Here is a 26400-nt window from a genome sequence, read left to right on the forward strand (position 1 = left end):
AGATATTCACACAAAAATCGACTCTTTCTGTCTCATTAAATATTATACATCCGGCTTATCGAAAAAAATATATAGGAAAGAAAGAATTAAGCAGAAGATGAGACAATAAATGGAAAAAGAAAAGAAAAACACCAAAACCATCAAAACAGAAAAGATAACTAAAGACCTTAGTTCAAATTTTCACTAAAAATCTCTGGGCTGATCAAAAACAGCGGGTTACGTTCGGCTTCGGCTTATATTCATAAAATTCCATCTAAATTTATTAGACGTTAGTAAAATATACCTATAGTCAAGGTCGGTAATTCATCCTGAAATGAAATCAACCGCCGTTAATGAAAGCCCACTTTGTATACTGTATACTCACGCTTGCAAATATACTTCAAAACTAAGCTACATTGATTTTTGGGAAAGCCCATTTATTTTCTTACCTTCAAGTTCTTGTTCCTTTCTATTTTTGAGTAACAACTTCCTCTTATTTTCTAATCTTATTTAATATATATTTTAAATTAAAGTTTACCCTTGATTCTAGATCCCGTTCGAAGATAAAACTCTAAATCTTGATCTCCTTCAGGTAAAACAAATCATGCCACATAACAAAATCACTAACACATATAATAGAAGCGAATTATGAGCACAAAGCAATCTGTAGTAACCTTGTGCGGCTGTTTGGATTTAAAGAATGGAAAACCTTGTAAAAATAACTAGAATCGGATCGGAGTCAAAACAATGAAAAAAAAACTTCTAGAAAGGTCTTGTCAATAGAAAAAATATGTGTTCTGTTTCATTGTCAAGGTAAAAATAATTATATCACCAGGGGTCTTTTATATGTAATAGTAGTTAAACTTTATTGTTTTCGTATTATATTTAGTGCATTTGGGGAGATCTAAATTTCGTTCGACATAAAAAAATAATGGTAATAATAAATCATTGTAGGTATATTGACTTGACGAAATAATTGACACCATAAAAGGAAGCAGTCTTTCTTTTATATAAAACTTAATTATATTTTTTGTTAATCAAACAACCGGACTACAATGTTGTTTGGTTTTTAAGGTTTCTTGTATTTCTTCATGATATATTTGGGGGGAAAAACTTAATGGGCTGCATTTTAAGCCTAGATTTAATGAACTCATTTCTATAGTTACTGACCTCGGTAGGGATCTATTCTTGGGCCGTTGTTGATAATATTATGAAAGAGCGCGTCTTTGAAAGGAAAACTATGATGCGCATTATTCTTAACACTATTTCGACTTTGAATATATAAAAACATCATCTTCATCACTATCATCATCATCATCGCCATCATTATCATGAGATCACCATGGCCGTAACCAGAACTTTTACAGGTAGGGTGCACATCGAATAAAATCGACGGACCATTATCGTTTCTTTTATGAAAGCAGAACCAAAGAAAAAAGGTAACCGAAAGCAAAAGAAAGCAAAACCAAAAAAAACGTGGGGGTGCACGTGCACCCTGTGCTCCCTCCTAGTTACGGCCTGATCACATTTAATCGTTATCATTATGATCATCAGCAATTTATTTTAATTTTTTCAAATCGAAATACTTTTTTTTTCAGCGGCAAAATGATGATTGACGACGACGGCGATGCCTTAATGATGGTGGTGGTTGTGGTGGTATGAAGGAGATGTTGGCGATAATACGAATGGTAGTCAAAATGATATAGTCAGGTTGATGATGATGATGTTTGATGAGATGATGATGATGATAGCTATTTTAATATTATTAAATAGGACGTTTGCATGATATCGTCAATTGACTCCCACTACCAAGATGCTTCGCGAATTTTCTTTCTTATTTAAATTTGTATTCCCTCATGGGAATAGTGAGACAATTGGTGCTAATTAACTGAACAAAAGAAAGTGTGCAAGGGAGTCTGGTAGTAGAGGTCAATGACGTCATCGTGCAAACGTCCTATTGGTAACTGGTTATCTCTGTGTTTTTTTGTTTTTTTTTAATGTTCTTTCGATTATATTCAATTATATTATTTAGGAAGTAAAATATAAGAGAACCCTTAATAAGACACTTGCGCACTTGTTCAGTCAATCACCACCAATTGTTTTACTATTCTGGTGCATAAGGCAGTACGGATTTTGAGTAAGAAAGGAAATTGTCTCCCGGTTCAACAGCCTATCCCAATTTGGAGGCATAACACTAATGTACTAACAAATCACTCACGATTGTAAGCTGCACGGCTGCTACTAGCGCCTTAATATGCAGCCCTCCACTGCAATTTAAAGCGCATTGAGACATGAATGTGAATGTGAAAATGCGCTATATAAGAACACCATTATTTATTATTTATTTATTTACTGAAACAAAGTCTTGTATATTATTTGCCCCCTCAACGACCCATAGTGCTTTGTGATTCAAAATGGCCGCATCGTCGAATTAGTCCATTGAAGTGCTAATTAAAGTCTGATAAAATTATGGTTCGTCAAGACAATTAATTGAAAGAGTCTCACTTTTTTGGTGAATAATTGATTAACCTTGGATATGAAATTTGTACCAGACCCATTAATTCTCCCAAGAGCAAAAACTCATTATCGAGCTCATTAGTACGCGTTTTATCAAAAGTAATAAGTTATGTAATATATATATTCACAGCTGAATAACGTAGTTTACTTTTAGATTGGAATATAAAGCATTACCAACTAGTTAGAAATGTGAATTTTCGAAAACAGAAAACACAAAAGCACGAAAAAGTTTTAGTCTTAGATCGCTCATTTCAGACGTTTTTTGAAATAGGTGTGTACTAGTTACACTCACAATGTTCCTTATTCCTTTAATAAAAATAAAACAACGAACGAACCAACAAGATAGAAACTTTATTCAAGGTGTAAAAAAATAATAAAAGAATAAAAAAGAATAAAAAAGAAAGAAAAAAACAAGGAAAAAAAAAAAAAAATCCATATTTTCTACAGTATTTATTAGCAACTGTTATACCGACACTGCTTAAATTTTATAAATAAATCATAAACTAAAAACACACCTAAAACCAAGTTATGTACATGTATTCGTAATTGTATATTCCTGGAAAAGAAACTGTTATGTTACCTTTTTCTTTTCCACGAATTTTGCCTATTTTTATCAGCCGAATATGAATAAATATATAATAAATAAACAAATGTCATCGTTACAAATGGAAAGTTACCTTGATGTATATCGAATAACTTCTGTTTCCAGCTAACGTCGTAACATATATCATCGTCTTTAATAAATTAATAACAAGTTCAGCTGACATTTTAACGGATAAAACGATGATGATTAGCTGATCGCTAATTAGGTGTTTTGAATACATTTGTATTCTGTCGATGAACAGCCTTCACTTCGTTCGAAACGACACTTCTTTAAGTTAACAATTATATCGAGACCTTTCGCTGTCTTTCACATCAATATTTACTTTCAATAAATTTTTCCTTATTATTTCAGAAATTTGGCACTTTACAAGTTGATAATATTTTGAGAGTAACTCTTCACTTAAGGGAGAAGAGAGACAAATATTTAATGAGAGCTTAATAATTAGTGAGGTACTCCAATCGAACTGTAATTAGGAAATCCCCTATAACTAATTAGTCGGTTCAGTTAAGCTTTTTTTAAACGATTTTTTAGCAGATAGATATTGGTGAGCATGATTTTAGACTTTTTACATGTGTAAAACGTTCGTCGGAACAAACAGAAATAAAAAAAAAAAAACCAGAAATTAAAAAAAAGTCAAGCAAGGAAACAAGGAAGCAAGGAAGCAAGGAAGCAAGGAAGCAAGGAAGCAAGGAAGCAAGGAAGCAAGGAAGCAAGGAAGCAAGGAAGCAAGGAAGCAAGGAAGCAAGGAAGCAAGGAAGCAAGGAAGCAAGGAAGCAAGGAACAAGAAGTTATAGCTCAGTCCCGTGTGAACGGGACCTCTTTTAATTGCTTTTCTCGATCCCAGAAGTGATTCCTCCGACCCCCACACTTTGACTCGGTAAAATAATAGACAAAATGAAAACCTGGATTAATTAGTGGGTGGCTTTCACAACCTGGCTTTAATGAAGCCATTGTCGTCAACATATGCGTTTTCTTGAAGATTTTCGAAAAATAACTCTTATTTACTCTTTTACTTATTTCTTCCGAGACGGTCAATAGCGGTTGTATATCAAGCCAATAGAAGCCACTAGATAAAGGGCTACGTAATTGAAGAGCAATTCAATATTTTTTTTCGAATTAGGTTTAACTTTGTTTGACAGATTAGCAAAATGCTGCCGTTTTTCAAAGAAAAGCTCAGAACTAGTAAAATGAATTTTAAGACACTCTTAAATAGGTGAGGAATTTCAATAAAGCTGATCAAAATATGCGAATTCGCCAAAACGAAAAACAAAAAAATTTTAACAGAAATTCGTAGGAAAAATTTGATTTGTATATGACTGTTTATGAATCTTTATCGATCTCGTAGATATTTGTGTGGCCTAATTTCTTGAGAGAAAAAACCTTGCAACTTAAACATTGCTGTCGTCGTTTTTTTTTTTTTTTTTTTTTTTTTTTTGCACTGAAATTGGCGGGATTTCACTTTGCCTTTTGCAAACTTTCTCATCAAAGGAAAATATTCTTTGATTTATTTACTACTTTGAAATTTTTGCTACCCCTTTTTACCAATTTTTAAAATGGATTTTTCACTGGTCAGCTGATATATATTTTCACGTTTGCCAAAAACGAGATTCTAAACTCTCTCTAGATTTAATTACTCATAACTGAAGACTTGAAGAACTTACCGAAGTGTTCTTGAATGAGAGCTTCCTTGGTTATGTCGACACTCTTTTCATCCACTTAACCTTTGAAAATATGCTATCATTGATGGTGTTTAGTAATGCAAAAGTAGTAAGTATGTTAAGCCATGGAAGCTTTAAATGATTAGTTGTCAGTCGACAAGGACTTAAGAAAATCCACCACTGAAAAATATGCATACACAAAGACTTACCCAATACGAAAAGCTTCGCCGTTTAGCAGATTATATAAACCACAGTTTCATAGAAGAAAATTTTTCGCTAAAGGTGTTATCTTGATGTCCTGTAGTAGTTAAGCTGTTATAGTCCAATGTGTTGCAATTAAAAATGTATAGCCAAAAAAATCGTTTTCGGTGAAATTGGTGCTTCGTTTATCAAAAGAATCTGCCATCAAATATTCTTTAATGCGTTTGAAATCCAAAGTTCAAAATAAACAAACCCTTAAAGCTCTTTATTTTGAAACCAAAACTTTTCGACTTTCATTTATTTTCAATGACACAGGACAAAGGCGCCAAAAATTCCCGACCGACAAAGCTGCCGTTCTTTCACAAAATATATAAAATGTATAAACACAATATTTAAAACCTCTTTAGTTTCTTAGCGGCCAGTGAAGAAAATTAGAGAAACATTTACATACAGTTTCTTAATTCTTTCATAACGATGGCAACAAGAAAAGAAAGCTGCTATTTTTCGTGGGAAAATACTGCAAATTATTCTGGAAAAGTCGTGCAGCACGAAAATCTTACAAAATTAAGCTTTTGAACTTTAAACTGTGGGAAAATGTTAAATTTTAATTGTTATAGCAAAATGGTTTAGGCTGTATACACTTATTTCAATAAAGTTAGTCACCTGAAAAGCTATAAAGCTGAGGCCGACAAGGATTATGGATAGATTCCTTTTACACGTTCAAGCGCTTGATAACTGTTCATGGACTTTCGAATCTTTTACCCGTTACAGTCTCACCTCTTCTGAGTATCATCGAGCTGCAGTTTGTATTAAAAAAGCTTTGTATATATATATATATATGCTTTTTTGATATGAAAAGTTTCCCTTGATGCTCAGTGATCTCAGCTTTCTAGGTTTTTGGTGACTAACTTTATTGAAATAAGTGTATCAAAATGAATAGCTTATGTATTTCTATAAAGAGTTTCTCTTCAAAATTTCGTTTCAAGATTTTCCTCGATTTTAACTATCATGGAAAAATCTCCTTCATTAATTTAGAAATAAGCTTTATTCAAGGTACTTAGAATAAAAACTCCTCATATGTTCCATACATTTTAAGCTTCTGTAGTTAATTAACGATTATTAGTTATTGCAGCCCTGTCTCTCTCGCCTCAAATATAAAAATTCCATCTCAAAAACGAAAGTGCAAAAAATTTGTTAATTTGAATGAAAGATTTAAATGAAATTTATCACTCAAGTTCATGAAAGCTCGTTTTTATAGTCTCCTTAGGAACTCGCTGATCATTATTTATCACGGGGGAGGATAGGGGGGATTTGGGAGGATTTTTGCAGTAACAGCATAGTATAGAATATAATAAGTTTATTACTAGTTTCCATATCAATCACTTTTTTAAATCACTTTAATTTAAGTGTCTAGTCGTCCTAGCGCTTTCGCACTAATTGGGACACTTTTCGCTCACACGCACTACCACTACATTAAATGTTCTATGCACACAACACTCAACTCACATGTTGATTTTTACGGAGGGAGGAAACCGGAAAACCCGGAGAAAACCCTCGTAGAACAGGAGAGAACAACACATCAAACAAATTCAATTCACATGTGGCGACCGCAGGGCTCGAACCAACGACCCGACCCGTTGGACTCACAGCGGTGAAAGACGACGCATTAGCCGCGAACGCCACCCATGCTACCCAAATACCCATATACTTTTACCCTCCCCCTCCCCAGGCGATTAAGTAATAGCCGATCACCTAATAAAATCTAAGTAGCATGTGCAGTACTGGTTAATGAGATCGAACTGGTTAATATTGATCCAAAAGGTTTGTGTCGTAAATTTAATTTGGCACTCGAGTTCCAAGCTGCTTGTACGCACATTAAGGGTATGCTCAATTAATTATAATTGCTTATGGGCGCCATGTGTTTGATACTGACCAACTAAAAACGAACAAAAGAAATCCGGTGAATGAGATCGAAATGAAATTTGACACTCGATTTCTAAGCTATTTATTCGGCACATTAAAGTATGGATGACTCTTAAAACTCCAGTGTATGTGCACTTAGGCTCATTTCTGAGGTCGGTAAACAAAAGCGGAAATTAGAATGACAATAAACAAGCCCGCATCACTGGAATTTTAATAGTCGTAAATAATTTTAGACTTGAATATAAAGTTTCTCGCGCTGTGACTGGTCGAGTGACCAGAGATTCTGATAATCCCCGGGGGGGGGGGGTTACTACGCCAGGATTTGGGTGGGATTCTGAAAGGGGTACCCTGTTTATGATTAAAAAACTCAAATTTGTGGACCCTGTTAATGATAAAAGATATAATTTATTGCACTGAGTTCCTGTTTCAATAATCATGTCATCTTGCGTATCGTTTTTTTTTTTTTTTTTTTTTTCCGACCATAATAACCAGTTTCGGTCAATACAAAAGTAGAATCCCTGAACATGACAGGAAGCTCAGGAAGAACTTGGAACTTAAGTAAAATTGCATACCCTGTTTATGATAAGAAGCTCGAAAAACCATATCCTGTTCAGCAGATTATCCCCGTATAGTCCATATATGGGAGTACCCCCCTCCCCCCGGGTGATAATCACTTCGCCTTCGGCAAATAATTGTTAACAACGGAATATGAAGTACTTCTATTTCGGCTCCTGTTGTTAAAAAATGATCAAATTGCAAAAAAATGATTAAAAATGACATTTATTTATGAAATAATAGACAAAATTGGCATTGTAATCACAAAATCAATTTCAAAAGCATATAGTATTCCATCCTTTAAAATCAAAACAGCACAGTGGTCCTTCTTGATGTTCGATAGAATTGGAACCAAAAGTGCTGGATTTTTAAAGAGAACTGAGAAAAAGCGAAGAATCTGGAGCAAAACCCTCAAAGTATTACGCGTATTGATTCATTAACTCATTTAAAACAGAACGAACCTTAGCTGATTAGAATCGATATTCTTATTACGTACATTGAAAAGAAGCGATTGACACTCCAGAAAAAATAATCTAGAAAATAATCGAGTGGGCACGAAATATGCAGCAAAATTCAAATCAACGTCTTCATTATCTTTCAAACTCAAAATCATCGTTTGAATATCTGGAAAGCGTAATTGTTTTTCTGTGTCTAAACATAAAAACTGGAGAGTTATTGTAGTGAACAACGATCAACTGTGTAGTTAATATGTAAGCGTACTAGTGCTTTCTTGTTTAAACAAAAGAATCCAGTGAGAAGGCATTTATTATTTATGTGGAATAAGGAAGGGCTAATTTTGAATATTTTTCGACCGACGAGATTATTTTCTTTTCCATCTAATTATCCTATATGAGTGCAGTATAGGTTCTAAACTGATGGGGGAGGGGAGGGGAAGATTTGTTGAATACCACAGGTAGCCCAAGCTCTGTTTTCGGCATTCACCCAAATTCACAGAAAGCGCAAGCATTATATTCTTGTTTTCGGTAGCCTAACTACATAAAATATCTTAGGTATTCTTATGCAAATCATTACAATTAATTTCTTTGTATTAACTGAACAAAGTGTAAACAAGGCAAAAACGTGTGTGCGCTATAACTGAAAAAAATTGAACTGATCAACTTTCACTAGTTATATTTACTTGAAGCTTTCAAATTTAGTTTTATCTGTCATTTCCACCATTTTCCCGCCTATTATGGGTTTCCTGTGATATCTGCATTAGGTATCCTAATCCCCTCACCCCACTCCCTCTTAAAATTGCTGGATCGTCCCGAGCAGTCTAGTATACATCTATGTAGACATTTTTACCATGTCCAAAACACATACACTCATAGCAGGCAGCCAGGTTCCCCATACATTCGAGGCACGTACTCGAGACGTAACTCTCAGGGTTTTCCTTGATCTTGGACAGCAGTTTCTTGATCCCTTCAAGCTGCCTTTCATCAAACACCATCAGGTTCACTTGCGGCATAAAATAGTGACTACAGTGTTTGTTTTCCACGTAACCCAACAGGGTATCAACAAGCTTCTCGAAGCATTCATCCCGTTTTTCTTCGCACCAGGATTCAGGGTGGTTCAATTCTAAGGCCCAAAAGAGAGCAGTCTTGAGGTGATATGAGCTTAGTCCACCAGCACCAGGTGTCTGATGTTGTTTTATTGTCGCCTTTAGCGCCAAAAAGCATGCGCGCGCAACAGGAGGAATGTGCTTTGCCAATGAAAGCTCGGCCATAGAGTAAGACAACCTCCATTCATATTCTAGAAGGGATTGATTCTCATTCTGCTGGTTGTTTTTCTTCTTTTTCTTCTTTTTCTCCCTTTTCACCTTGTCTAGGGTCGGGTTTGAGGGCTTTGGAACCACGTGATATCCATACGTCATGATTTCGTCAACCACCGCTTGTGGTGGCCAAAATCGCTCCTCGCATGAAGGCCATTTGCGGGCTTCCTGTGGCCATTAAATGCATTTTATCGCGAAGATAAAATCACCATAGAATAAAGTTGGACGAAGGCTCTTAAACCTTATTGGCCCGTAAAGATTCTGTCTACGCTCTACTTTTACAGTAACGGCCGGGCCCTGAGCTTTGACATGGAAGGCGACGCCTTTTTCTGCGATCTTTTTATAGAAACCAAAATATCCTGTCACTTTCCGCTTGATTCGTTTCATCCCTTTCACAAATACGTTTCGCACCTAAAAGGCATAATTAATAAATATTATTTAACAATTAATTGCCAAAGGCGAATTGAGTATCGGGAATATTTAACGAGCCGCGAACCTACGGAGTACGAGACGCATACGGAGTACGGGAAGAGCATGCACAGATGTTTCGACTAATTTGCATACGGACGTAGAGCATGCGCAGACGTTGTTTCACTCGTGTCGCTGGTGATAGAGCTTTCCGTGGGTAATACCACTTGAACACATGAGGATTCACAGACTAATCAGGAAGGGTCGTGGTCGTGTCACAGCAAGGCATTCGCCAGATTATAATCACATTGTGTGAGAATTTAATCTCTATCCAATCAAATATCCGAAACAAGGCGCGGACACCGTCATGCCAAGATCAAGGCGCGCGCTACCACAACGGTAACAGTCGACCTTGAAGTTTTAACGTACAGTTATAGGAAATTGCCTACCTCGAAGGAGGAAAGATATAATCCTTTTGAACCATCAGCAAAAGTATACTCAACACAAAGATCCCTCCAAAACTTGTCACTCGATTCCTTATAATTTTGGTTCAGCTTCAACCACACGAACCCAGGTGTATTTGGCAAGGAAACGACGTCGAAGAGCGTTTGAGCTTGACTTGTCTTGGGATCTTCAGTCGCTGCTGCTAGGATTGTTTGGGGTGTTAACATCACATCAAAGTCAGTACTTAGTAATGATTTTATTGGAAGATGTTCAGTGTCGCAGGTTTTTGGAATGGTTGGCTTTCCAAGTCGTTCCTGTCAACAATAAAGCGGTATTCCGGACTATGAATTTAAGGGGAAATATTCCAGCTTATTTCCATGTTGGCGTCTATTTCGTCTCTTAAAACAGCCCCAAACTAAGACTATTTTAGTGACTCAGTCTCAATATTTTCGGCAAACCTATTTATCTTTTAATGTGTATTAACACGTCTAGCTTGCCACCTTAACTCGTCTAACTATTTGCAGCAACTCGTTTGTTATTTGCAGCAACTCATTTGTTATTTGCAGCAACTCGTTTGTTATTTGTAGCAACTCGTTTGTTATTTGTAGTAATTCGCTTGTTATTTGCAGCAACTCGTTTGTTATTTGTAGCAATTCGTTTGTTATTTGTAGCAACTCGTTTGTTATTTGCAGCAACTCGTTTGTTATTTGCAGCAACTCGTTTGTCATTTGTAGCAATTCGTTTTCTATTTGCCCCAACTTATTTTGTAATCTTAGCAACTCGATCGTCAGTAACTGAATGCAGCAAATCAGTTGTTTTTTATTCACTGACAATGTGAAAGAATTAGCCCTAAGGTTGAGGATTCCACTATAAGTTTTGACATTGAGAATTCCATTTGCCAGGTAAGTTTAATAGTAAGCAATTTTTTATTTATTTTTAAGATAGCAGAAATATATTTTAAACTTATTCTTGATATTTATTCTACAAGCATATAATTGACTTACCACAAGACTTCCATGGGAATGACTGGAATGACTGTAAGTAAAAAAACGCTGCCGTTCGTACGCGGTCGTGTCACAGCAAGGCATTCACCAGATTAATCACACTGTGTGAGAATTTAATCTCCATCCGATCAAATATCCGGAGCTGCATTTCACAGTCGGATGAAAACTGCTCAAGATCAACTCAGTGGTTATCTGTGGGCGTGCCCTGACTTAGATCAGTCCAGAGGTTATTTCAGAGTTTGATCTGTGAGTTAGTCATGCCCTGACTTAGATCAGCCCACTAGAGGTTGCTTCAGAGTTTGATCTGTGAGTTAGCCATGCCCTGACATTGATCAGCCCACTAGAGGTTGCTTCAGAATTTGATCTGCGAGTTAGCCATGCCCTGACTTAGATCAACCTATTGATAATGTATCGATAAAATTAAAAGTTTGAAGAAAAGAAAATACAAAACTCACCACAAAAAAACCGACGATCGCTATCGGCCCAATGAAACGTGGGAATTTTTTTTCAGGTCGTACTTCGTGATCAGTTTGGTTCGCATACTTCAGTTGCACTGAAGTGCAATCAAATTTTTTTCCGAGCGTAACCTTCCGAGTCCCATTGATATAAAGCACACAAGATTCAATGTTGTTAGCAAAGTACACGATCAGAAACATGAAGATGCCAAAAGCACAAACCGAAGGAAAGAAGCATTTTAGCGCACGGCGAAGAAACATTTTTTCATTCAACAATCTGTTCTTCGGTTTCTTAAATGGCCATGGTCTCGTGATCCCTAATAATAATAATAATAATAATAATAATAATAATAATAATAATAATGATAATAATAATAATGATAATAATAATAAATGCAATAATAATAATAATAACAATAATAATGAGATGATGATGATGATAATAATAATAATGAGATGATGATGATGGCGATGATAATAATAATAATAGTAATAATAATAGTAAAATAATAATTATGTATAAAATTGACTTTTGTTATCAAATTAATCAGAAAAACTAACGCAGATAGATTTCGACGTTTCTATGACATCCTGTCATCATCATCAAGAAACTAACTCTGAAAAAATATTTACATAAAGTAAGAAACAAACCGCAAACAATAGTCTATTGTTCTAAGCTGAGAATCGTCCATTGTTTTTATACAAGAAGAGCCAAAGTAAAGTAAATACTTTAGCACGTATTGAGCCTGATTGAATGTTAAGCCTTGGTTTGTACTTTTTAATGAGGAGGATTTCATATATCAGACAATCCATCTTTCCTTGACACTTCAGGACTGCAAAATTCTTAGCAAAATTCGTTAATAGATTTAGGGTTGATATCATGATCTACTAGAAGATGTCTATAAATGGATGAAGAGCTGCGACAGTGTTATTCAATTCTCTGAAACAGATGTCGAGTTGTAATAATAATGATAGTGATGATGATGATGATGATGATAATAATAATAAGAGCAAGAAGAAGGCGAAAAAAAAAAATTCTTCATTCAACGATTTGTTCTTCTACACTTTTTTCTTTTTACTCCGACGAAGGACTAGCGTCCGAAACGTCAGTAAGTTTTTTCATCTTTTCAAGGTGTATAATTTACCTTTTTATCATTACTGTTTCATTAGAAACACCGACTTAGCTCACACTAGTTTTTAGAGCTAGTTATCTCTTCATTTGATTTTCGCTAACTTTTTGAAATTCTCGATCTCTCGATATTGATTATATTGTTGAAATACTGTGTTAAACCGATTGGTTTGTTTGGATCGGGTTTGGAATTCCCGACCTATTAGTTTCTGCTCGTCTGAATCAAATAAAAGTTAAAAATATCTTTCATACTTGTTATGTACACTTAAAGTGTTTTTAATATCCAAACCATTTTAATGGAATAAGACTTGGTTAGTAAAACGATTCAAAACTCAGTGACAAGTCAATGTTATCAGCTTTATTACCGCGTAGTATTTAACGACAACTTCATGTATATATCTTATTAACTAAAAAGATTGAAAGTCGTTTATAACTCGTGGATACGCGAAGCGTTGAAAAGAGTTATTGTGAGGGGTCTGAATATGCAAATGTGTCACTCGCTCATGCACTCACTCACTCACTACTAAGATGTTAGCAGATCGATAATTAAACGTTTATCGCTCGTATTACGTCATCTGCTTACGATGTTACACGACACTAACAAGCACAAAGCTCTTATACAATATAGATTACTTTGATATTTATATGAGGAAACGAAATGCTGATGTTCCATGCATGTGGGATATTTCTAGCACTTGTGGACGCCGTGGGACCCACTGTGTATTAATCATATTAAAAGAATCAAGTTAAGATGCAAGTTGAAGTAAAATTATACAATTAACGCCTGAAATAAAATTTCAATGAGTCAAACCTTTTTTTCTGGTGCATTAAAGTAAACAAAAACACTTATGTACAACGTCAACATTTCGATTTTTCAGAACACTCGTAGATCGAGCCGGATGCATCGAAAAAGCTCTTTTCATTAGAATTCAAGACGAGAGTCTGATTTCAAGCTCTGAAGGACTTTATTCTCCATAGATACAGCTCAAAGTGACGGCGGTATTCAGCAAAAATTCTTAAAACTCGATCGAGTGAAGTTTTATTACTGATCAATTGTTGTACTAGGTGACTTCTTAAGAAAATAATCAATGTAGACGTAGATCTTAGAAAAAATAGCAAAAGACGAAAAAAAAACAAACAAAACAATTCCAATGGAGTTTTGAAGGAAGTTCGGCCAGTTCTGTCATTCAAATAAGCCGTTCTGAATAAAAAGTAGATTGATCGCCGCACATTACAAACAGCCGAAGCAATGTTGTATGTTGAAATGTGCGAAGGTCTATAACGAGAATTCGCTCCAATAAAAATATGAGGTTTTTCCCTAGGCTGCGTTTAATTTCTCGTTGCTTTTCTTTTTCTTAAAATATCTCAAAAATAATTTCACTCCTGAAGTCTGAAGTCCTTAACATCCTCTAGCCACAAATATGAGGCCTTCTGGAAAATTAAAAATACGGCAAATTGATCATAAATACTAGTGAAATCTGAGAGAATGAGGAGGCATCGACCAAAATCAACTTGCTCCTTTGACATTATAGTCCAGAGGCCAAAGAATTGCAGATTTTTACATGTTTGACCGCTCGAAAAGGATATAAAGAGGCGTCAGACTCATAAAATTCTTTTGACACGTTTCTTAGAATGGCTTATATTTTGATATAGAAATAAAAAACAAAGGTCATAGGCACTTCAAAGTTTTCTGGCTGAAATATGAATCTAACTGCATTCGGCGATCTCGTGACTACTACCCTGTGCCCTTCCTGTGCATTTTGTTGACTTCCCTTCATAATTACACAGATATCAAAGTAACTCGCTGGATTTAATGCTCAATTTAACAGGCAAGTTGGGTAATCAACCTTATATTTCGTTTCCAATTTGTACTTTGTTTAGTTCTTTGTTGTTTTATTGACATTTAAAGCGAGTCCTGTAATACATCGATGTTTCATAGCTTCACATTTTTCACATTTCTGTGATAGACAGCTTTGATCACTTCAGTTATTTTGCCCATTGTACGTGTGACTTTCTGATACTGGTCTACGATTTCAGATTTCAGACTCCGACCGACTACGTTTTCTGAAATGGATGTATGAGTAATAAACAGTCTTATACCTGGCTCTTCGTTAATGACAAGATGGGACGTCGAAGCCATATTCTTAAAGGAATGGAGAATCAATTACGAACTCGATTCACCAACAAACCTTGGACGCTTGAATGAGTCAGCTTGTCATCTAGAACTGACACCGAATATAGTTGGTTCAAACAGATAAACCGTGCCGCGATCGTAGGTTCATTGTAATTGGATAAACCACATTTCCGCGCAGCTATCATTGGTTCAAGTCAGGGGAGGAGTGAAGCCTATCCCAGAATGCATTGCGTTTTATAGTTAGACGCGCCTTAAGTACTGCTACGTGACAATATTTGCAAGCATCCTATTGGTTGATATAAGATACGCGGATTTAATTACCAGATCTAACAAAAGTATAATGTCAGCAAAAAAAAGTCTAATGTCAGCGTTACTGTTCAGACTAGTTCTTGATATTCAAGAATGTTTATTGTTTAACAGATCAAAAACAGTTTTCCGTATTTGATACTCTGATCAAAACACGCGGGATGTTGAGAGAACACGAGAGAAGCGTAGGAAACCACGACGCGTAGCGGAGTGGTTCCCAGCTTCTCGAGTGTTCTCCCAACATTCCATAAAATCAACATGTGAGTTGAGTTTGTTTGATGTGTTGTTCTCTCCTTTCCTACCAGGGTTTGTCTACAGCAGGTTCTCTGCTGGTTTTTCACCGTCCGTAAAAATCAAAATTTGGGAATTAAAGAGAGTTGTACGAACAGAATTTTGAATGTAGTGGTAGTGGTGTTAGTGAACCTGGGCCAAATTAATGGGGAGCTAGTATTCATACAAAATTTTTATACCCAATATCAATAGCAAACAATAATTAAATGTAGCTAGTGCTTTTTAGTTCAACTTTTGTTTAAGAATTTTTTTAGAGACGGATAGCGATTCCAACGTACTGTAAATGGGAGTTCCCACAAACAATTTCGAGATTAATAATAGCTGAAGACGCGGAAATTGAATGACCTTTCGAATCATCTAGGAATTCGGTAATTCCCCTGGTATTAGAAAGCAAAAAAAAAAAAAAAAAAAAGGATTATAATGACCTTTCAATCGCGAATCTTATCTAGGGTCTGGGGTAGGGTATCATTTTTTGGCATTTTGTCTGGGATAGGGTGTCCTTTTTGTCTGGGATAGGGTTACGATTTGGTCGTTTTTGTCTGGCGAATAGACTACGCTTTCTGACGGCACGAAAACAATAAAAACGTTAGTAAATATTGATTGCAATATATTGACTAACCGGGTTTAGTCTGTGATAAGGTGCAAAATTCTTAATTTTAGTCTGGGGTAGGGTATGTAAAATCAAAATTTTAGGTCTGGGATAGGGTCAGGGTTTTGAGGTCCTGGCGGCACACTCCTACCCAAGTTGGGGAGGTAGTACCCCCCCCCCCCCCCCCCCCGGGATAATACGACGCGTTTCAACATCAACCGCAAACATCAATGAATACATGTGGCCGGGTTCGAGCGAACTGACATGGCATCAAAATGTAATTTTGATTTGACAGCTCATCAAAATTTGACAAATCAATGCGCAAAGATATATTATACATTGAAAGAGCTTTTATTCTTCAATTTTATTTTATTAAATTCCTTGGAGATTTACCATACTTGGATATTTTTACGTTTAAGACAGTTAGAACAATATCCTTATATTGAAAAAATGTGTAGAACCGTACTAGTAAAATGATTTTCGTGGTTGTTGTTTATCAGCATTTCGTCTGGGCTCCGTGACATCGTCCACTTAATCTTTGCCGTAAAGAATCCCTGGATATCGAATGACCTGTTAAAATAATAAGATCATCAAGTCAAAAACGATTCAATATATCGGCCAATCTCGTAGCCAGAGCCTGCGTTTCTTCTGGCCTGTGGCCTCCTAGATACCTTGGACTATTCTCTATTAATAATATAATAATAATAATCATAATGATGATAATCATAATTAATGATGATGGTGAAATAATGATGGTGTTGATGATGATGATGACGATGATAATAATGACTTGGATTCAAGAAGATAAATACGTAATAGTGTACGTACACTAAAAAACTTGTGGTCCTCAAAAAATGAAATTGAATATTAACATAACGTATAAGGACGTCCAATGAATCTTCTTACAACCAAGGGTAAAATACTGTCGCTCCTTTCCGTAAAGTTCTGTCGCTCAGAGTAAAAAAAGGAGCGAGAAGCGAGCGACAGAAATTTACCCCTGGGTTCCCGAGGATGATGACTTACCACGGCCAGCTAGTTGATATTGTCTGGCATGGCAGATTTGGTGTACCATGCCTACCGCGATCAAGAGCGCCAGCAGTGCTCCTGAAGAAACTATACATATCATCCATCCTGACCACTCATAGTCAAAAGAAGATGACGGAGATGATGAGGAGGAGTCTTTCTGATTGTCGAACAATCTTTGTAAGTCTGTATAGGTTTCGTGCTGAAGAAGAAAACCCCTTTATAAGACCAAGTAAAAAAAAGCAATCTTTTTAATATTTATCATTGGAAAAATGGGAAAAGAATAAAAAGTAACTGGCGTTACTTTTACTTTATACCCTAGATTATTTTGTAAATAGACATGGTATTTGTCTGCGTTTTGACTAAATAAAAAGTTAGCGTTAGGAGAAAAAAAGCGCCTGTGTGCTCTTTTTCTTTTAAAAATCCGGACGAGGAACATTTCTTTTACTTGGCCTATGCTTGAATAGTGCTTTTTACGACGGCACGAGAGGTCTTATGAGCACACTCGGCTCTTATGTACTTCTGCGCCGGGCCTGGTGGAATGGATGTGACCGCCTGTTCTTTTTGTGATTGTATACACTCCTCTCTTGGACTGAGATTCACATTTGATTATACTTTGTCGTATCGCACCCTTTATTCGAATTTCCGGTGTTTCTTCCTCCGTAAAAACCACGAAGCGAATTGTTATATAGCTACGAAATTTTCCGTTATAACGAATAATCTCATTGGTTGAAAGATGACCACGTGACACTAGTTAAATCTAAATATATCCCGACCGGGAAATAAGTAACTTATTTAATACTGGTCGGGAATTAAGTTGCACGTGACGAGAATGGTGAAAATATAAACGAGACTCACGGAAAAACAAAACTAACTATTTCTCTCGCGACCAGACATTAAGCGTATAATAATACTAAATCACAAAATCTGAACTAAAAAAGAAATAAATTAACAATAATAATAATAATAATGATAATAATAATAATAATAATGATAATAATAATAATAATAATGATAATAATAATAATAATAATGATAATAATAATAATAATAATGATAATAATAATAATAATAATGATAATAATAATAATAATAATGATAATAATAATAATGATAATGATAATAATAATAATAATAATGCAGATATTTGCTTAGACTATTCATGCCCGCAATATTCTGTATTCATGTAGCAAAAATGTCTGAAGTTGAAATAAACATATAATAATAATAATAATAATAATAATAATGATGATGATGATGATGATGATGATGATGATAATAATAGTAATAGGGATATAAAGAAAACTGTTAAATATCACTGACTTAAGATCTAGTCTTAAAAGAATGTACCCTGGATATAAAGTAACGCAAGTCAACATATTATTTGATTTTCTATCTGGGCATCACACGGATTTGATTAGTAAACTGGCTGATGTAGGCCTCACTGAAGGTCTAAAATTGTAAGAAAGTGTCAGAAATGGATTATTTCACAGAACTGTGAGATTGTTAAACGTCTGTACAATTATTAAATTTGTATACATCTTTGTAAAACTAGTCATGCAGATATTTGCTTAGACTATTCCCCGGGGGGAGGGGGGGTACTACCACCCCAACTTGGGTAGGGGGTAGGGGTGTGCCGCCAGGACCTCAAAACCCTGACCTTATCCCAGACCTAAAATTTTGATTTTACATACCCTACCCCAGACTAAAACTAAGAATTGTACACCCTATCCCAGACTAAAAGACGGAAAAGACGGTTTTTCAACAGATTGCAATCAATATTTACTAACGTTTTTATTGTTTTTGTGCCGGCAGAAAGCGTAGCCTATTCGCCAGGCGAGAATGACCAAATCGTTAACCCTATCGCAGACTAAAATGATACCCTATCCCAGACCCAAAAGCCGAAAAACCATACCCTATAGGGCGGTACATACCCGTATAGCAAATATAGGGGAGTACCCCCCCCCCCCCCCCCCCCGGGGACTATTCATGCCCGCAATATTCTGTATTCATGTAGCAAAAATGTCTGAAGTTGAAATAAACATATAATAATAATAATAATAATAATAATAATAATAATAATAATGATGATGATGATGATAATAAATAAATAAACTATAATTAAACCGCATATACTAACCTTCTCAAGGATGACTTTATCCCTAAGCGTCCTACGCAAACACTTGATAAAGTGATCATCAGTGTCGGATAGGTTCCCCGATAAACTGATCCCAACAGAGAGTCTATGGTTAATGTTCTTCAGTACTTTGATCGTGTCTTTTCTTTTGATTGTCTTTCTATATCGTAAAGCAAGTTTTAATTCCGCATAGTTGTAGGATAGAAACATGGCGTCTTCTTTTTGAGCGAAAATACGATTGGGTGTCATTTCTTCGAACTCGATTTCTGAAAGGAAAAATTCTCTTATTATTATTAGTAGTAGTAGTAGTAGTATTATCATTATTATTATTATTATTATTATTATCATTATATATTATTAATATTGTTATTACTATTATATAATATATAATATATACAAGAGAAAATGAACTAAGAGAAGGAATCCCCGTGCCCCATCATGTGCACACTTTGATGCTATTTTTAGAATCATTGATGCTATTTTTAACTCGTCACCAATACAATACAATACAATACAATTTTATTTGGCACCTTATACTAATAGTACATGAGTGTTTGATTCCAAATATATTATAGGTATATATATATACTATGTATTAGGTAATTTTCTTAATTCATTTTCACGTATCAGCATACATTGATGAATGTATGCTGATATGGCTCTTTGTAGAGACGCTGATTTTGAATTGATTAAGAACATAAAACGACTGTCAGCGCTCATATTGTTGAAATTAATGCTGGTGTTTTTTTCTATGAACTCTCTTAAGTCGTTTCTATGAGAGTCATATAGTGGACACCAAACTAGAAAGTGTTTTTCGTTTTCTACTCCCGACTTACACACTGGGCAAATCCTTTCATCGTAAATGAGATAAGGCCTCTTATACCTCCCCGTTTCTACTTCAAGCTTATGGTTACTAATTCTTAATTTTGTAAGCGCCACTCTGTGCTTAATATTGGTGACTTGACTTAAATATTCTTCAAAGTTATAATCCGTTTTGAACTGACGAAAGACTCTGAGTTTATTTTTATGTCTGTCGTCTTTCCTTTCATCATTGTGGAGATTACTCCATAAAATTTGCCTCTCAATGTCATATATTCTTTGGGTTATTATTTTTCCATATTCATACCATCTTGGAGAAAGTTCATTTTGTTTCATCCAAATTATCCCCAATCCGAGTTGTTCTAAAGTAGTTTTAATTTTTATGCTCCAAAAGGCTTTTTTAGTTTCATTTTTAATATCTTGGTAGACTTCGGCTGAAAGTTTTTTTGGGTGTAGTTCCGACTTTATAATTTTATGCCAGAATTTAAAGCTTCTACTGCATGCTTTGCATTTTAGCGGAAACCTTCCTAACTCAGCTCTGCATGCAAGGTTACTAGCATTCTTTGTCACCTTGAGGAGCATTTTGCAAAATTTCAAATGAACAAGTTCCATGGGCTCTTGGTCTTTGGTGCTTAATGTTTCGATACCCCATATCTCACTTGCGTATAGAAGTATTGGTGTAACAAGCGAGTCAAACAGTTTTATAGTTAATTTGATATTGCATGTGAAAAATTCACCCATTTGTTTTTTCATCTGAAATAGTGCCTTTAATGCAGCTTTTTTTAATTCTTGTTTTGCAAACGTAAAGTTTCCAAAGGTTGTAAAATTTAATCCTAAATATTTATATGATTTAACGTTTTCTAGTTTAGATTTGTTCAAATAGAATTGGAAGTTATTCATTGTCTTCCCTGTATTATTGAAAACCATCACTTTTGTCTTTGTTATATTAACTGTTAAGCCTGATTGTTCACAAAATGCCTCTAGCTTGTCGAGATATTTCTGAAGCCCTTTAGCAGATTTAGAGAACAGAACCAGGTCATCTGCATATAAAAGAGTACTAATCGGTTTGCCATTCAACATTACATCATTGTTGTTACACGAATTTAATGAGTCAGGCAGATCGTGAAGATATAAATTAAATAACGTAGGGCTCAGCATACAGCCTTGTTTAACACCCATATAACAGGAAAATGTCGGAGAAATGTGTCCATTTACTTTGATTGCTGATTGATCAGTGGAGTACATCGATTGTATCACTCTTAGAAAATTTCCATTTATACCAACATTTTCAAGTTTTGCCATTAATTTTTTCCTTGGGATGCAGTCAAACGCTTTTTGAAAATCTACAAAGCAGGAAAAAAGGAAATTATTTTTCTTCCGTGGCTTACTTTTAACATATTTATCGATTACGGATTTCAGAATAAAAATACTATCTGTTGTTCCGTGCTTTTTTCTTTTTTCTTTTTTACCATGCCCGCGCGATAATCATGCTTCCCTTTAATGCCTCGTTTTAGGACACGAAAAGCACCATATTTCGCTACGTCCACAACAAAAACACAGGCTTTGTTTACTGCAAGACTGGAAGCCGTCTACCCTCAAGAAATCAATCAATTAGGTTCTTCGCTCAAAATATCTCAAAGCTAAAAATAGCACCAAACTGTGCACATGATGGTTACAAGGCTATATGGGTAGGATTCCTTCTCTTAGTTCATATTCTCTTGATATATGATAATAATAATAATAATAATAATAATAATAATAATAATAATATACATATATATATTATTATATTTATATGATATTATGATATATGATGTTCTTATTTTTTTCAATCAGTTTTAGTTATTTCTCCCCCCCCCCCCCCCCCCCCATGTTAGATTAGATTTCAAAGGCCAATTGAAAATTATCTCCGATAAATTGTAAACCTTCATTAAATAGAGTTTATTATTATTATTGTTATATTACCTTCATAATCAGCTAGAAGGTTCAACTCTTCCTCTAAAAAGGCTTTTCCTCCCCTAGGTATATAAATCTGAAAAGATGCAAATTTAAAAGTCCTAAAACATGCGATCCCTTATAAATTACTAAGCACGTGCGATTAATGAGATCTAGTGAAGTTTTCGTATGACTGTGAAAAGCTCAGTGCCGTAAGCGTCATGTGCCGAGACATTGTTCCTTTCTAGAATTTTGGCTGATTTTTTTTTCACGCGCAATATGATTGGTCTAAAAGTGCCGTGACCTTGGCGTGACCGTGTCCGCGCCATGTTTATGCCGTGTTCCGGGTATTTGATTGGATGGAGAGTAAATTCTCGTGCAATGTGATTTGTCTGGTGTATCCCTTGCTGTGTCACGACCGTGTTCGTGCCGTGAACTTTTCACAGTCATACGAAAACTGCACTATTAACGTAGCCTGTGTCGTGGCGGTGGAGGTAGTACATAGGAATGGGGGAGGTGGGGGGGGGGGGGGGGGGGGGGGGGGGGGGGAGGGGGGATATCTAAGGGGCTTCGTTAAGAATATTTCAGATTTTAAGGACAGATCCTAAGGACGATAAAGTCTAGACGAACCAGATGGGCCTTTTAAAGTAGTAGCCATGTTGGTTTGGAGAATGGATTCTATATACCACAAGTGCTTGAGAATAAATCTATGCGGGTTGAACAAAGGCTTTTATTCTCGAGCGAAAAAACATGGCAGCCGTGCGATAGAGGTCCAATATTCCTATATATGAACTATATACCTTTTTCCCCACAAGGCTAATTTCTACTGGGATTTCTTTGCTTGTAATAAGAGCTGTGAGGTTCGCATGGAACATCGCTAGGGTCAAATATCCTACAACCATCCACAAAACTGACACGATTCGGCTTAAAAATGTCTTTGGCACCAAGTCTCCATAACTGCAAATTAAAATACAACTTATTATGGACTAGCTATGGAATTCCTACTGCCACGCATATGTTTGGTTGGGCTTCCTGCGGACTACCCCTGTTTTGTGTTTTCAAACTGTTTTGTGTTGTTGATATTAGTATTTGTGAATATTTATAACGCTGAATTTAGGCTAGCCCCGAGTAATTAAATGTAATATAATGTAATATCTGTAATCAAGGTATTGTACGAATTCAAAAATGGGCTATAACTTCAACCCAAGTGCTTACTTTAACTTCCTGTAAAATTCCTGAGGAATTCTTAAAACACATATGTTTATTTGGGCTTCCTGTGATATTCTTATGACAAAGTTCCCTGTGGTATATTCACATGATAACGAGTTCCTTACCCAACGGTCGACATGGTAACGAACGCCCACCAAAGTCCCGCGCAAGATCCGTGATGAAAGTCTTTCGGGAAATCTCCATTATTTGCTTTGCGGTCCTTGAAAAAATAAATTTTTTAATGTCAGTCGGTCAATTGCTTGATGTTCCCGGCTTTATTTACTCGTGTGTTGTATAATATTGTCTTGGAATGACTTGTATTTGCCGGTGTCTAATGCAAAATAGTTCGATATCCTTAACCGAAAGATTCGAGCCGCCATGTTGCCATATCAGCATATCCGACAGTTGTTCTTATGCGCATGCTCAGGTCGTTTTTACAGCGAACACTATTTTTTCGCATTGCGCATGCTCCAAACGTTATCTGCTCGTAGATATTTGCAGTGTCAGCTAATAAGAATTTAGAAAGAAAAGCTGATATGTAAAGCAATATGAACGAGATAAGCTTCTGGTGCCCGTAAATTAAAAGCAAAGTGTCAAAGTAAAACTTAATCACCTAGCTTTGAGACTGATTGTTTGTTTATAAAAAAAATGCCTATATTTGCTGATTTATAACTTTTTAATATTTTCGAAATTAGATTCAATCAAGGCCCCGTCCACACTATGCCGGATAAATTTGAATCCGAATTTTCAAACCGAAAGCGAAAAAAAAGTTTTCCGTCCACACTTGGGCTAGCCCGCGTTTTCAAATTGTTCCACTCTGGAGACCGTATTCGAAAAAATTCATTTTCGGCCCACACTAGTATGGACGGTAGGCCTAACCGAATGAATAAAAGTTCGGATTCAAGTTCATCCGGCATAGTGTGGACGTGGCCCAAGTATTATCTCTTGATTTTATTGAAATTCTTTTTCATATTAAGGAAAAAGTTAAAATGTTTTTAAATTTGAAATTCAAACATTAAAAAGCCAATGAAATGTATGATATTCATTCGGCCACTAACACATTTTTGTGCCTTAATTTACATACAGTCAACTCTCTTTACAGCGGACACTTTCGGGACCGTCACTTGGTGTCCGTAATAGCAAGCGTCCGCAATAACGAGATTTAATTACGGTCATTTCTTTGTCAATATTTTTGCCGGGGATTTTGCTCCTGTCCGTAATAGCGAGGTGTCCGTAATATCGGGGTGTTCGCAAGGCGAGAGTTGGCTGTACAGTGAGACATAGGACTTTCGAGCCGTGAACACTTGAGATTTTGTCACATGTTTTTAATGCATACCATAAATCATCCCTTGAGCAAGTCGATTGGAAATAAGATTTATTTTCACACGGTGAATTTGAACTCAATACTTCATTTTAGAGGGCTTGGATATAGAATTAAAGTGCATGCTTATCACCCTTCTGACAATATTCACAGAATTGATTCTACATGGGGTAAGATGTTGAATAACCCGGGAAAAAATAATAGTTTGAGTACGGCTTCTTGAAGTTATAATGGTTTTTCCATGCCATATGCTAATGCTGTGACGTATGAGGAGTAATCATTTAATATAAAATTACTGGCACAGATAAATTAAATTTGAAATACGTCATTGTTTCCCATTGCTCTTATAGAAATTACGGCAAGTTAGTTTTCACATAGGAGCCGGTGTTTCGAATTACGAGGAATGACAAATACTATAAATGCCTCCTCATACGTCACAGCATTAGCATATGGCATGGAAAAACCTTCATAACTTCAAGAAGCCGCACTCAAAGTATGAAACTCTTTCGAGTTATTCAACATCTTACCCCATGTAGAATTAATACTGAGAATATTGTCAGAAGGGTGATAGGCACTTTAAATAAAAAATATGTAATAGGAAAAAAGATATTAGTGGCATTTGAATTAGTGTGAAACTATAAGTGTACTTCATGACATTTAAATGCTTTTTAGGCGCGGATTGAATCCTAAAATAAATTGAATAATCTTTCTTGTAGAATCAAAGACCCAAAAGCTTAGCTTTTAGAGTACCCTGCGAGCAGAGTCTCCTTTTAACTCCTCTACGGGGTAAAAGGGTACTTTGAGAGAAATTTAAATGCAAATATTGAAAAGCAATTTTAGGTGACTCTGGAAATTCTAACCATAAATTACCGAAAAAGACAGTGTAAGCTATATCTTTAATACGTCGGCAGATGGAAATACTCCGTGATTGATTACATGGTTTAGGAAGCGGTCCCACAAAAAAAAAAAAAAAAAAGATAAGATAATATAACAATGAATGGGGGATTTGTAATCGTTCCCTGGAGATTTTGGTTGATATAACAAGGCAGGCTAAAGAAACATTTTTTTGTAGCTAAAAACGAAGACAAAAGCGAAACTCAGACATAAAATCGGTAAGGTCCGTTAACGAAATGCAATGTTTGTCTGAATCTCGAAGCTATTTTTAGAATTTGCGCGCTGCGTCATTCAACGAAGACGAAGACCTTTCTTGCATGTTTTTTTTTTTTTTCCTTTTTTTTTCTTTTTAAGACGGGGTAAACATTTCATGCGCATTTTTCATTGCAGTGTTTTAGTCAATCTTACAAGATCTTCCATCATTTTTTTTTTTTTTCCTTGAATGCACGAGCTAGGTCATGGTAAACGTTCTAAAGCTATCTTGCCTAACATTACTCAGTAGTGTGCTCGTCGCTATGCATGTCGCCTATTTGAACACCAGAAGTCTGAAGTCCTTTTCGACGCTGAACGACTACAGCTCAGTGAAAGCGTGTAAAATCACGACCTTACTGCAGCACCTTGTATATGGCAACGACCTACGACGCGGTCTGCCTCAGTGAAACTTGGCTGAACAGTACCTGAGCTTTTACCAGGATATAATATCTACCGTGGTGGACAGGAATGGAAGAACAGGTGGAGCTGTTCTAATTGCAGTCAATTAAGGTCGACATACAATCTGCTCGTCGTCAAGATCTTGAAAGAGATGATACTGAACTAATTGGTGTTGAACTTGTGACGCCTAGTTGTAAATCTGTGATGCTTTAAACCTTTTACCGTCCTCCTGATTCTACCCTTGATGTCCTAGATAAATTGAACTCTGCTCTTCAAAGTGCACCGGAATACAGCCAAATTATTCTTGTCGGAAACTTTAATTTGCCTGCGATCGACTGGACTGACTCATCGGCGCCCATAAACACCGGAGGATGTGCAGACGAGGATACATTACTTACCTCCTTAAAATCTTTTGAATTTGAATTTTGATCAATTTTGATGTT

General features: G+C 35.8%; 3 protein-coding genes and 1 long non-coding RNA gene across 4 annotated transcripts in view; 1 reads left to right on the forward strand and 3 right to left on the reverse strand.

The window, feature by feature from the left end:
* LOC116299055 (uncharacterized) overlaps window positions 1-4930 on the reverse strand; it is an 18645-nt gene extending 13715 nt beyond the window's left edge. The window contains exon 1 of the mRNA XM_031707687.2: window positions 4762-4930. The gene's annotated coding sequence lies outside the window, so the exon portion shown is untranslated. The remainder of the gene's footprint in view (window positions 1-4761) is intronic.
* The window catches only part of LOC116299058 (uncharacterized), a 17462-nt gene extending 1485 nt beyond the window's left edge, over window positions 1-15977 (forward strand). Inside the window, exon 2 of the long non-coding RNA XR_004197418.2 lies at window positions 14686-15977. This is a non-coding gene — a long non-coding RNA (uncharacterized LOC116299058). The remainder of the gene's footprint in view (window positions 1-14685) is intronic.
* On the reverse strand, window positions 7695-14871 carry LOC116299056 (uncharacterized). Its single transcript, XM_031707689.2, is given in 4 exon segments — window positions 7695-9619; window positions 10066-10374; window positions 11520-11836; window positions 14749-14871. Coding segments are annotated over 4 exon segments (1572 nt in total). The 5' UTR covers window positions 14789-14871; the 3' UTR covers window positions 7695-8713.
* A 323-nt stretch (window positions 15978-16300) lies between the features above and the next one.
* LOC116299059 (uncharacterized) overlaps window positions 16301-26400 on the reverse strand; it is a 12694-nt gene continuing 2594 nt past the window's right edge. Inside the window, exons 2-7 of the mRNA XM_089040071.1 lie at window positions 23217-23311; window positions 22683-22839; window positions 21913-21979; window positions 19132-19394; window positions 16992-17193; window positions 16301-16538 (exon numbers count right to left, since the gene is read on the reverse strand). Coding sequence (XP_088896197.1) covers window positions 16465-16538; window positions 16992-17193; window positions 19132-19394; window positions 21913-21979; window positions 22683-22839; window positions 23217-23311 — 858 coding nt within the window. The 3' untranslated portion in view covers window positions 16301-16464. The remainder of the gene's footprint in view (window positions 16539-16991; window positions 17194-19131; window positions 19395-21912; window positions 21980-22682; window positions 22840-23216; window positions 23312-26400) is intronic.

This window comes from Actinia tenebrosa, unplaced genomic scaffold (assembly GCF_029948245.1).
Source record: "Actinia tenebrosa isolate PJP-AT-01 unplaced genomic scaffold, QUT_ActTen_1.0 PGA_scaffold7__59_contigs__length_16204524, whole genome shotgun sequence".
In the NCBI taxonomy this organism is placed as follows: domain Eukaryota; kingdom Metazoa; phylum Cnidaria; class Anthozoa; order Actiniaria; family Actiniidae; genus Actinia; species Actinia tenebrosa.